General features: G+C 32.8%; 1 protein-coding gene across 12 annotated transcripts in view; it reads left to right on the forward strand.

Annotated features, from left to right (window-relative positions):
• The window catches only part of SHCBP1L (SHC binding and spindle associated 1 like), a 52,741-nt gene that overhangs the window by 20,795 nt on the left and 18,610 nt on the right, over nt 1-13,336 (forward strand). For all 12 annotated transcript variants that reach the window (XR_004313820.1, XR_004313821.1, XR_004313824.1 and 9 more), the window contains 5 exons: nt 1,848-2,062; nt 2,806-2,892; nt 2,964-3,182; nt 11,677-11,782; nt 13,148-13,301. Coding sequence is in view for 5 of the 12 variants with exons in the window: in XM_032463571.1 (XP_032319462.1) it covers nt 1,848-2,062; nt 2,806-2,892; nt 2,964-3,182; nt 11,677-11,782; nt 13,148-13,301 (781 nt within the window). In the remaining 7 variants the exon portion in view is untranslated. The remainder of the gene's footprint in view (nt 1-1,847; nt 2,063-2,805; nt 2,893-2,963; nt 3,183-11,676; nt 11,783-13,147; nt 13,302-13,336) is intronic.

A 13,336-nucleotide genomic window follows, 5' to 3' on the forward strand; every position in this document is an offset into this window, starting at 1 on the left:
GAGCTTTTGGAAATTAAAAATATGATAGCAGAAGTGAAAAACTTTAGTTTTAGAAGGATTAGAAGCACTAGAAGATAAAGTTGAGTAAATCTCTCATAAAGTAGCACTGAAGGCCTAAGAAATGAAAAGAGAGGAGAGTAATTAGGGGATCAAGTCCAACATCCAAATAAATGTTCCAGAGAGAGAACATGAGGGGAGGAGAGGAGGAGAGTGAGAGAAGTAGGAAGAGGAGAAAACAAGAATAACAGGGGAAAACAAATTGTCAAATCATGAAAGTTTCCCAGAGCAAAAGGATATGAATTTCCAGATTGAAAGGTCCCACTGATTGTTAGCACAGAGTGAAATTTGAGAATATGAAGGCCAAAGAGAAAGTCGAGGAATATTAGAGAAACAGTAGGTTCATGTAAATGGTCAAGAGGCAGAATAGCATTTGACATCTCAACAGTAACTTTAAAAGGCTAAGAAAATACATTTTCAAGAAAAGTGATATTCTAACTTAGAATTCTATGCTACCAGTTAAGTATAAGAGTAGGAAAAAAGTTTTCCCTTTTCAAGGATGTCACATAGTTGGGATCACATGGTATACAACCTTTTCAGATTGGTTTCTTTCACTTAGTAACGTGTATTTAAGGTTCCTCCATGTCTGTTCATGGCTTGATGGCTCATTCCTTTTTAGCACTGAATAATATTCCATTGTCTGGGTGTACCACAGTTTGTTATCCATTCTTCAATGAAGGACTTACTAGTTGTTTCCAAGTTTTGGCAGTCATGAATAAAGCTGCTATAAGTAGTGTTAGGTAAATAAATTCTACCTAAAAATAATTTTACTGGATGTGTACTTAATAAATTTCAAAATTGATTATTGGAAGTGTTTGTTTTTTCAGCTTTGTGATATAATTGAAAAAGTTGAAAGATAAGGTGTATAATGTGATGATTTGATATAAATACACATTGTGAAAGGATTTCCTCCCATTAAATTAACTAACACGTCTATCACCTCACATATTTACCCTCTCTTTTTTAGTGAAAACATTTAAGTTCTCTCTTGGGAAGTTTCAAATATACAATATAATATTATCAACTATAGTCGCTATGTTATTTATTAGGTCCTCAGAAAAATTAATAACTTATACTAAATATTAACACAAAATTAAAAATTAACAAAAATTGGTAAAAGGGTACAAACTTTCAGTTATAAGTTATTAATTTTTAAAGCTACTGTCAACTCTGGTTCTCAGGCACTGGTTTTCAGACATGCTGGAGGTTATCACTATATTTTGGTGAAATGAGACAAGTAAACAATATAGTGTGTTGTTTATGAAGCTAAATTTATTCAATTTCAGGACTTTACTCTTTGATTATGTTCTTTCTACTTTTTTTGGTATTTGATTACTCCTTCTTTTACAAATAATGTAATATAAATAGTAGGATTTTTAAAAACATACTTTCATGGCAAAATTAGTCAAAAAATTTTTGTAATACTACTGTTTTATAAAATCCAAAAATCTGGAAACTCAAACTTAGGCAATTCCTCTCATGAACCTTAAAAACTAATGTAATTTAGTCTATCAAAATTCATCAAATTGTACATCTAAAATATGTGTAGTTTACTATATAGGAATATTACCACAATAAAGGTGTTAAAACTAATGTTATTTAAGAAGTAGGGCTTGAAAAGTTGTATTGACATTTTTTTAACATTGATCTAATTATTATTATGTATATTGATGGTTAGAGAAGTCATAAAAACTTAAAAGAAGAAATTTTGTTAAGTGGCCCATATATGAGATAGAATCCTTGTGGTTTACTTTCACATGTAATTACAAATTTTATAACATTTATCTTAGGTGACTTGTAAACCATGCCCAAGCTCATCATCTTGTTTCAATGTTACTGTTTCTATTGCTGAGCCCTTTTCTTCTAACATTGCAAATATTCCAAGGAATTTGGTCAATGAGATTTTGGAAGAGCTAGAACATAATGTGCCTCTCTTGGAAGTGTACCCTGTTGAAGGACAAGATTCTGATTTACATGATATTGCTTTGGCCTTGGAAGTTGTAAGGTATTAGAGCTTCTTACTTCTTAAAGTTCTCACATTCAAAAAGTTAATTTAATATAAGTTTTATTCATATAGGCACTTTATTTGATTTAATTTTATTGCTGAATTCATCTGTTTTTAATGAATTTATTTGTAACTCTTACTTGAAACATTTTCTCTTGCAGAAATATTATATATGGGCAATGAAGTTTGCAATTTTTGGTATTATATGTTACGAAATTGAGTTTTAAAAGTTCTGGAAATATGTAACACTAAATTCTGTTCATATTAAGCTTCTTAAATATATTAGAATTCATTTTTCACATTTAAAGTCATTACAGATACTAGATACCATCATCCCCATTACAAATTGATATCATTTGAGAGAAGTTATCCATGAATATAGTAAAGAATATTTGGGGGCATGTTTTTATTTTTACAATGCTCCCTCAACAATATACAATACAATTATATCTCAAGTATTATTTCTTTGGTAAACAAAATCATAGCCACAATCTATGAAATTTGGAACTTGAATTTTACAATCCCACTTCAAGAAACATCCTATCTGTAATAACCTAAAATAGAATCCAGATTTATTTTTTAAAGTTTTACTTTTAATATTAGTTCACTGAAAGATCATTTTAAAATATTTTTCTTAGCAATTAAGATTCATATAAAGATTTGTGACATCAGAATGTCTTTTTAATTCTGAACCTGCTGCTGGCTGATTTTGATCACTTTCACCTCAATTTGATTTATCATAGGTTTTTTTATGACTTTCTTTGGAGGGACTGGGATGATGAAGAAAGTTGTGAGAATTACGCTGCTTTGATTGAAGAAAGAATTAATTTGTAAGTATAGCTAAAAACTTATTCATCACATTATATAAGATAGACATTGTAACTGTACTGTTACTTTTCAGGTGGTGTGATATACAAGATGGAACAATACCTGGTCCTATTGCACAACGTTTCAAAAAAACTTTGGAGAAGTATAAAAACAAGCGTGTTGAGCTCGTTGAGTATCAGAGTAATATTAAAGAAGATCCATCTGCAGCAGAGGCTGTTGAATGCTGGAAAAAATACTATGAGATAGTAATGCTCTGTGGATTATTGAAAATGTGGGAAGATTTACGTCTCCGGTAATAACTTGCTCTATTTTAAATGGAAACAAAAAGATTATATGGTCATTCTTTTATTGTATCACTTACCTTGTCATATATGTTACCCTGATTGAAATAGATTATTAAAGTAGATGTCCAGTTTCTTAGATAAACACAAAGTGCAGCTACCAACATTGGAAAATTATTTTTATATTAGCTGAATTCACTGAAATCATTGCTTTGGATTTTTTTGATGAAAAAAATCTCATACCAAGATTTGAAAAAGAAAAAAAAAGAGAAAAATTTTCATAAATCTAGTTTTTTCCTTACCTTTTTTCTTTACCTTCTTTTCTCCTCCTCCTCCTTTTCCTCCTTATGCTTCCTCCTAATCTTCCTTCTTTTCTCTTCTTTTTCTCCTTCTTCTCCTTCTTGACTTTGGCCAGAACATAGGAAAAGAGTAGTTAGACCTTCTCCACATATAATATGCAAAGTAGATAGAGAGTTGACTAAATTGGGTGTGTCATAATTTCTTCTTTTCTAACCAAAATAAGTTAATGAGTTGTTTTTGATGATAAAACAATGCAGATTTAAACAGCGTCATTCTCCAGAATACTTCCAACTGTATTAAAATACTTATTTACATTACTGTGCAGTAAAGTTTATATTTCTGTCTTTATTTTAAGTTGAGAGGAAACAAGAAGTCTTGCTCATGTTCCCAAAATTAATGGAAAATCTTGAGTGCAGCCAAAGGACTTAACAACTATTTCATACTTAATTGTTAAACTCCTTCCTTGTGTTCCACCTTTACTCATTCTTTGCCTTAGGAATTCTGAGCCATATTTTATTAGTCTAACTATTACTTATTAGCCTAAATCTTTTTGTATTTTCTTTCCAGTTTGACCTTTTAAAAAAATCACTAACAGTCTCATTCTAGTGCCTGTTTTTGATGTTTCATTGTTATTTGGATTCCTGTGTGATAAAACCTTAGGATTACTTTGGGAAATCAGTATAGATAAGATTTTTGAAATCCACTTATCTAGAAATCCAGATTCAAAAAAAAACCTGAACTTTAATACAAGTTCTTATCATCACTTGACTTTAGATTCTAATGGTATAAGGCAACACAGAGTTCTGTCATCTTAAAAGTTACAGTCACAGAAAATCTCATTATGGGGTGGTGGTTAATTGGTCAAACCCTTCCATAGATAACAATTATGAAATCAGGACAAAACATTAAAAGTCTCCATCTATTTGAAGGTACTACTAAATGACCAAAAGCAGGCAGCAACCAGAAAAGTTTATCCTTAAAATATATTTATCCTTGGAATGGGTAAGAAATGGGAACTTGTGGCTTTCTTGTCTAATGGTCATCAGTTCTCAGATCTGGCAGCAAAGAACGCAGTAACTGTTTCAAGGTGTCAGAGGACAGAGTTCAGGCTGTCAGGGCAGCTGGAAATTTAGTTAGGATATTCTGAAAGTGGGAGAACTGCAGAAAGGGTGAGACCTCAAATTTGAGCATAAACTCTGCTTAGCTCCTTGGCTGCCCGCTAAACTATGCTAGCAATGACAGAGGAGAGAAATCTGGGAACTTTGCTAAATAAGGCATCATGATGTTGAAGCATGGAAGTTGAGAGAACTGAGCAGAGATGTCAGCTGCTGCATACCTCTAGGGAAACATTTTGCATTTTGAAGCTAGGCAAGCTAACTGCCTGCTAGAATGCAAGACTAACAATCCTTAGAAGAACGTAACACAGTCCAGAGTTACTAGGATCCAAAGATTCTCTTTGGATAGAATTATCCAGAATCTCCAGTGTTCAACCAAAAATTAATAGACATGCAAAGAAACTGGAAAATTAGATCCATACTGAGGAAAAAGGTGAGGTAATAGAATCTGATTTTGAGTGGGCCAGGTGTTACATTTGTCAGATGAAAACTTCAAAGCAGCTATTATAAGTATGTTCAAAGAGTTAAAGGAAAATGTACTGTTCATAAGTATACAGAGAATCTCAACAGAGAAATTAAAACTATAAAACAGAACCAAGGATTTCCAGATTCTGCTCTGACTTGCAAAGGTCTTATGAGTCATCACTCCTATCCTTACAAGAAAAAAGCTGAACAAACTGAAAATTACTTTATTGGACCCATTATAGAACTGAGATCACAGGGCAAACTGCCACCCTGAAATCTGGAGAGAGAGGTAAATTCAGAGTCACAGCTAAGAACTTTTTACCTTGAACAGAACCCACCAGAGCCATAAATTGTAAGGACATTTAAATGGTAATTTTGATAGATTGCTGGAGGCTGAATGTTGACTATTTTGAGAGTGAGAAACTCCTGGAGGGCCGCTGTTCTTAGGGAGACCCCATACCTTTGTGTATTTTTACCTCTGGGAATCTTACTAGGTTCTCAGGTAAATAGCCAAGAAAGATCCCATTGTGACTCTGGCAAGGTGAAGAGAAAAGTAAGCATTTTGAAATATACCCAGAGCATGCTCCATAACAAAGATCTGCTCCCCTGGGGAAAAAACTTTTACCAGAGCTTTTTCCCACCTAGAGGAAGGGCATTTCCCTAACTCTGCCCCACTCTAGCCTGCCTATCTGGAGGAAGAGGGGATTAAGAAACACTTGTGAAGATTGTGTCCAGGGACATAGACTCACTAAAAGACTGATACTTAATCATAAGAGTACAGAACACTTCCTCTCTGCGGAACCTTAAAATGATAGCGACAGGGCTCCAGTATAATAACTGGATTATAGTGAAAAGAGCTGCAAGACACAAAATCTTCTACAAAAGAGTTTTAAAGGAGGCCCAAAGATATAGAGGATACAGAAATATGGAAACTACTGGAATGTGAAGCCTCTGAAACCGAAAGCTACACCAAACAAACACAGGCTATCTCCTGGTCAGATTAATATAAAACCTCACACTAAAAGCCTATCTACCTTACTTCCTATTAGCCAATACATCATGCCTGGCTTTCAACAAAAAACTGTAAGATATGCTAAAAGGCAAGAAAAAACTAAGAGGGAAGGCAAGCATATGAAACAGACTCAGGTATGACTTTGAAATTAATCAGAAAGGAAATTTAAAATAACTGATTAATATGTTAAAGGCTTTAGTGGAAAAAAAAGTACACAACATGGAAGAGCAGATGTAGGCAGAAGATGGAAACTAAGAATGAATTAAAAGATGGGGGAGGGTATAGCTCAACGGTAGAGTGTGTGCCTAGCATGCATGAGGTCCTGGGTTCAATCCCCAGTGCCTCCAGTAAATAAATAAATACATAAATCTAATTGATTCCCTCCCCCCAAAAGCTCACAAAAATAATATAAAATAGTCACTTAGTAAAATTTTCCAAAAAAAATTAAATAAATCTTCAAAAAAAGATAATGCTAAAAATCAAAAACATTGTAAATAGAAATGAAGAATACCTTTGAAAGACTTAATAAATGGGACACAAGTGAGGAAGGAATCAGAGAGCTTGAAGATATATCAGTAGAATTGTCTCAAACTGAAATGTAAAGAGAAAAAAGAATGAAAGAAAAAAAAAAACCAGAACATCCAACAACTGTGGAACAGTTTCAAAGAATGTAGCATCTGTGTAATTGGAATACCAGAAGAGAAGGGAGCAAATACAGCAGAAAAAAAAAATAGTGGTGAAAATTACCCCCAATTAAATGCAGACACCAAACCACCAATCCAGGAGGCTTAGAGAACACCAAAGAGGATAAATAAATACCAAAAAATGTATAAATTAGGCAATATCATATTCAAACTGAAGAAAACCACAGATAAAGAAAAAATCTTGAAAAAAGCCAAGGGGTTAGGGGGGCAACCTTACCGATAGGTGACAAGAGTGAGAAATACAACAGATTTCTTATAAGACACCATGAAAACAAGATGAGAGTGGAATGAAATACTCACATGTTAAAAGAAGACCATCATCTGAGAATTCTATATCCAGTGAAATTATGCTTCAAAAGTTAAGGGGAAATAGCTTTCTTAGCCAGAAAACCAAGGAAATTTGTCACCAATAGACTGGCCCTGCAAGAAAGGCTAAAGGAAGTTCTTGAGGGAGAAGAAAAGTTATTAAAGGTCAGAAACTCAGATCTATGTATACAAAAGGAGAGCTTTGGAGAAGAAATAAAAGAAGGGAAAATAAAATCCTTTCTTATTCTCAATTGGTCTGAAAGCTACCTATTTAAAATAATAGTACTTATGATATTAGGTGATAATAGTATATGGATTGGTTAAATAAGTGACAGTAATATCAGAAGGGATGGGAGGGGAGAATTGGGAAAATACTCTGTTAAAAGGTACCTGTACTACATGTGAAGTAGTATAGTGTTATTTGAAGATGGACTTAGTTACAAATGTATATTGCCATCTATATGGCAAACTAATTTTTTTTTAAATTGATATGCTCACATGTTGATTACCCACTGTGGATTGGGTGGGTTTCCTGTGGGGCCCAAATTCACATTTCACCACCGTGTGATGCACTAACAATGTATGTGCTTATAATTAATCTGTTTTTCCAGTATCATTAGAATTGTTTTAAAAAACAATTTTTTATTTTCAATTTTCAACCTCTTTACAGTTTTATTTCTTCTTGGAATGTCATTATTCTGCATGAAATAGATTCAGAATAAATTGTGCATAATTGGATGAAGGAAAGCATCACCCATATCTGGGTGAGGGAGTCCCTGAGGAAACACAGTTGTCACCCAGATTTGAGTGACATGGCAAATAATGTGTTAAGAGGGTAGATAAAATGGAATCACAAAATGCTCATCTAAAACTAGAAGAGGCAGAAAAGAAGGGGAAAAATAATATAACAAATAGAAATATGTTACAAATATACTAGATATTAATCCAACTATATCAATAGTCACTTTATTTTTTATTGAAGTATAGTTGATTTATAATGTTTGTTGGTTTCTGATTGCAGCATAATGATTCAGTTCTACAGACAAATATATTTTTTTCAATTCTTTTTCATTTTAGGTTATTACAAGCTATTGAATATGGTTCCCTGTGCTATACAGTAGGACCTTGTTGTTTATCTATTCTGTATATAATAGTTTGTATCTGTCAATCCCAAACTCCTAATTTATACCCCCTCCTTTCCCCTTTGGTAACCATAAATTTGTTTTCTATGTCTGTGAGTCTGTTTCTGTTTTATAAATAAGTTCACTTGTGTCACTTTTTTAGATTCCACATATAAGTGATATCATATAATATTTGTCTTTGTCAATTTTTGACAAAGGAAATGAAATGGATGAAGGATATTCTTTTCAAAAAATGGTGTTAGAATAATTGAGTATTCATATGCAGAAACATGAACTAGATACAGACCTTACACCTTTCACAAAATTAATTCGAAGTGACCCATATACCTAACTGTAAAATAAACTGTATGGCTTCTAGAATAAAATAGGAGAAAAACCTATGTGACCTTGGGTTTGGCAATGAGGAGCTTTTAGATATAACACCAAAAGTATGATCCATGAGAGAAAAAAATGATAAAATTATTTTATTGAGATGAAAAAGTTCTACTCTGTGAAAGACACTTAAGAGAATGAAAAGTAAGCCATGGATCTGGAGAAAATATTTGCCAAAAGTATCTAATGAAAGACTTGTATCTAATATATATGTAAATCTCTTAAATTGCATCCACAGATAGCAAATAGCCCAGTTAAAAATGGGAAAAGGATTTGGACACCTCACCAAAGAAAATATATAGATGGTAAATAAGCATTTAAAAAGATGGTCAAGATTGTCATTAGGGGATTACAAATTAAAATAAGAATCAATTACAACCTATTAGAATGGTTAAAAAAGCAAAAAAAAAAAAAAAAAAAAAAACCAAAAAAACAATCTGCCTATACCAATTACTGGCAAGGATGTAGAGCAATAGGAATACATTCATTGTTTATGGAAATGCAAAATAGTACATCCTCTTTGGAAGACAGTTTGGGTAGTATCTTAAAAGCTAAACTTAGTCTAACCATACAACCCAGCAATTGTACTCCTAGTTGGTATTTACCCAAATACGTTGAAAACATATCCATATGAAAACCGGACAGATATAAAAAGAATTAAGGAATCGTGTGAGCAATCATATGCCAACAGATAACCTAGATCAAAAACCTATGATCAATAACCTATGATCAATATATCATATATCATATGATGTTGATCATATATCATATGATCAAAAACCTATGATCAGTAACCTAAAATCTATGATCAAAAACCTAAACCTATGATCAAAAACCTAAACCTATGATCAAAAACCTAAAATCAATTACCTATGGTCACAAAACCGTCTCAGGCAAAAGCAGAGAATTTGAATGGACCTAGAGCAACTAAGGAGATTAGATTAACAAATTCAAGAAACTACTCACAAAAACCAAGAACCAGATGTCTTCATTGGTGAGTTCTACCAAACGTTTAAAGAAAAATGAATACCAGTTCTTTATAAACTTTTCCAAAAAGTGAAAGAGAAGGGAACACCTCCCCAACTCATTTTATGAAGCTACTGTTGTTACCCTGATACCAAAACTATCGAAAGACATCACAAGAAAAGAAAACTACAGAAAATATTCTGCATACAGATGCAAAATTCTCAATAATACATTAACAAACTGAGTCTAGCAACATATAAAAAGAATCAGATATGACCAAGTGGGATTTATCCCAGGAATGCAAGATTGGTTTAACATATGAAAATAAATTAATGTAATACACAATAAAGCCACATTATCATTTCAATAGTCACAGAAAAAGCATTTGATAAAATTCAACACTCATGATAAAAATTCTCAAAATCTTAGAATAGAAGTGATCTTTCTCAACCTGTTTTAGGCCATCTATGAAAAACCTATAACGAACATCATACTTACTGGTGAAAGAATGAATGTTTCCCCCTCTAAGACCAGAAACAAGACAAGGATGTCCACTCTTGTCACTTCTATTCAAATTGTACTAGAGGTTCTAGCCAGAGCAATAGTCAAGAAAAAGGAAATAAAATACCTCCAAGTCAGAAAGGAAAAGGTGAAATTATCTCTATTTACAAATAACAGGATCTTGTATGTAAAGAATCCTGTAATGAAATAGTGCTCAGCAGTATAAAGAAATTGCTGATACACAGAATAACATGATGAATCCCAAAATAGCCTGACTGAAAAAAGACAGACACGAGAGTACATAGCATATTCCACTTTAAAATTCTCTTTAAAAATTCCAAGAAAGGGAGATCTATGACAGAGAGCAGGTCAGTGGATTTCTGGGAGTTTGTGTGGAGGACTGACTGCAAAGATGCATGGGGAGCTTATCTGTGATGGGAATGTTTTGTATATTGATTATTATGAGTTAAATGGGTGTATACATTTGTGAAATCTTATAGAATGGTTTACTTAAAATAGGGTACAATTTTTAAAAATCTCTGATAAATGTCCTTTAATTTTCAAACTAGGATTGTATCATAAACTACCGGGTTTCCTGCATGCATGATGCTTTTCTTTTTGAACAACCAATAATTAGGTATATGGTGAAAAATCATGAATATTCTTCTTTCTCAAAATCAAAACCACTTGCTTAAATTGGTGTAAAAATGCTGAATGGCTTTGATTTTGAAATACTAAATCAAACTTTTGCTTTGGAGGACATTGCTAATATCTTGGAATTCGAAATTTAATAATTGGCATGATAAAGTTTTAAAAGTAACTTCCTGAAATGTTAAGCTTCAAAAAATATCGATAATTGAAATATAAGCTGAAAAATAATGGTACTAATGCTGCATTCCATTAGCATCAAGCAGTAGTCAAAGTGCTGCAGAGAACCGAAAAGATTATACCTGAGGAGACTACTGGTAAATCTACATCTGTTGGAAAAGGAGTGGCCCTTTTGTCTGACAGTAATGGTAAAAGTTACACTCAATTTTTTTCCTTTGTTTGATGACACTTAAATGATTGATAGGAAACAGGACCTGTAAAGAGAAGCATAAAGAAGAGAATGAGTGGAATTAACTAAAAGTGCTGAACAGTAAACAGAAAACAATGAAGAAAGAAGCTGGAGTTATTCTGCTGGGAGGCCAGCAGCCAGCTGTATCTATGGGGACTTTATCCTTTGAAACAAAAAAAAAATCTGTTAATTAAACATAGTATCTAAAATTAGGCTTGTCCCAAAAACATCTTATACCTCAGTGTCACAGACATAACCCATCTCTCAATTCCATGGATTATGAAAGTACAATCAAAAAGTTTTCTACCATATTGAAAAGTTGAGATAATTGTCATATTGATTGTAGTAGGTTGCATGTAGACTTTCACTAAAATGAAAATATTTCACAGTACAAAGGTTTAAATACTCAGTTATCTTAAAGATTTCAGTCATTCTATTGCTCTCAAATTGCTCTTTGCTCTCCAGAAGCTTAGAGACAGTGAAACCTATTTCAAGTTTTATTTTCTAAGTATATGTTGAGTCTTTTTCATGTTAATTTAACCATAAATAATGTTTTCAACCTTAGAGTTCATGGGCCATTTTTTCCAAGAATTCTGAGGCGTAGGAAAGGAAAAAGAGACTTTGGAAAGACTATAACACACATCGTAGCAAAAGTGATGACTACTGACATGGTAAGAAATACACTTTTTTTATTTGTTCATTTAAGTTTTAGCTGCATATCATCAGAAAAGTAAAGACATTTAATTTGGTTGACTGGAAGGATATTTAGGACATCAACTGAATAGAGAATACAGGACGACTGGAGACGGGCTGTGTACAAAAAAATAATAAATTGAAATTTAGAACTGTTGTATGTTAGTGAGACATGAGGTAAAGATGCTGAGAAGAACTTGTAGTAATGTTGGTCAGCGAAGCACACAAGCAATAAGGGTAAGAGAAAAGGGAATAAATTTGCTGAAAACCCACTGTGTGCCAGGCACTGCCAGGTATTTTACACATCTTATTTCATCCTCAGAAAACCCTGTGTGGTATCAGTGGTGGTGGTGGTGGTGGTGGTGGTGGTGGCAGTAATAGTAAACATTTACTGAGTACTTACTACAACCATTGAAAACTAGGCTTTGAAAAAATATTTGAAGGCACGGGAAAATGTGATATATAAATGCAATGAAAAAAATCAGGATTCAAAACCATATGCATCTATGGTATGATATATTGGTATTGTGAATAAATGAATATATGTATGGAAAAAAGACAAGAAGGAAAAATCTATATAAATATATTTTATTTAGGTAAAAATTTATAGGTTAAATTTTCCATATTTGTTATTATGCTTTGTTTCATTTTCTGTGGTTTTTAAACAAGTACCCCTCTTATAATAAAAAAAAGATATGGGACTGATAATGCCATCCTACTGGGATAAAATAGGCTTTTTTTCAGAGTATATTTTTAGTTTCCAAATTTTGTTTTAAAGTTCTTTCCCCTTTTCTACTCCCAGTGCAAATTTCTGGTATTTCTGTTAGTTCTAGAATCTATGATATATATAGATTTTTTTGATTTAGCAAAGTCGTAGGGTCAGTCTGATTTAAAGAAAACAAAGTAGTAGTTTCCAGTAGGAAAGAGAGCTGGCATCATCAAAACCTAGAGCTAAAGCTTAGCTTCATTGCTCATTACCTCTATTTCCTTAAGCGAATCATTTCGTCTCACTGAGTGTCAGTTTCTTAACCTTATAAGGGGATAATAATACTTGACCTAAAGAACTGTTGTGAAGCTTAAGAGGTAGTATGTAAAGGTCCAAATATGACTTCTGGCTGTATTTAATTGCTGTAAAATTATTAGTGATCGTAAAGAAAGCCTCCTTTCCTCGTTCCTTCATAGACTTGATACTTTGAGCAATTAATGAACATAAATACATACAGTATTTACAGTATATTACCTATACAAGGCGAGTCTTTGGGAAAAGCACATGCTACGAATGAAGTTAACTGATTTAAATAACCTGTTTCAGTTTTACCTATTGTTTTGTTTCTTCTTTTCAGGTAAAGGACTTATCTTCAGACACACTTCTCCAGCAGCACGATGATTTGGATTTGGCTTTGGATAGTTGTTATAGTGGAGATACAGTAGTTATTTTTCCAGGAGAATATCAAGCTGTAAATCTTGCTTTATTGACTGATGACATCATTATAAAGGGTTAGCAGGGCATCCTTTGCAATCTTTTAATGTCT

Source organism: Camelus ferus, chromosome 21 (genome assembly GCF_009834535.1).
Source record: "Camelus ferus isolate YT-003-E chromosome 21, BCGSAC_Cfer_1.0, whole genome shotgun sequence".
Classification (NCBI taxonomy): Eukaryota; Metazoa; Chordata; class Mammalia; order Artiodactyla; family Camelidae; genus Camelus; species Camelus ferus.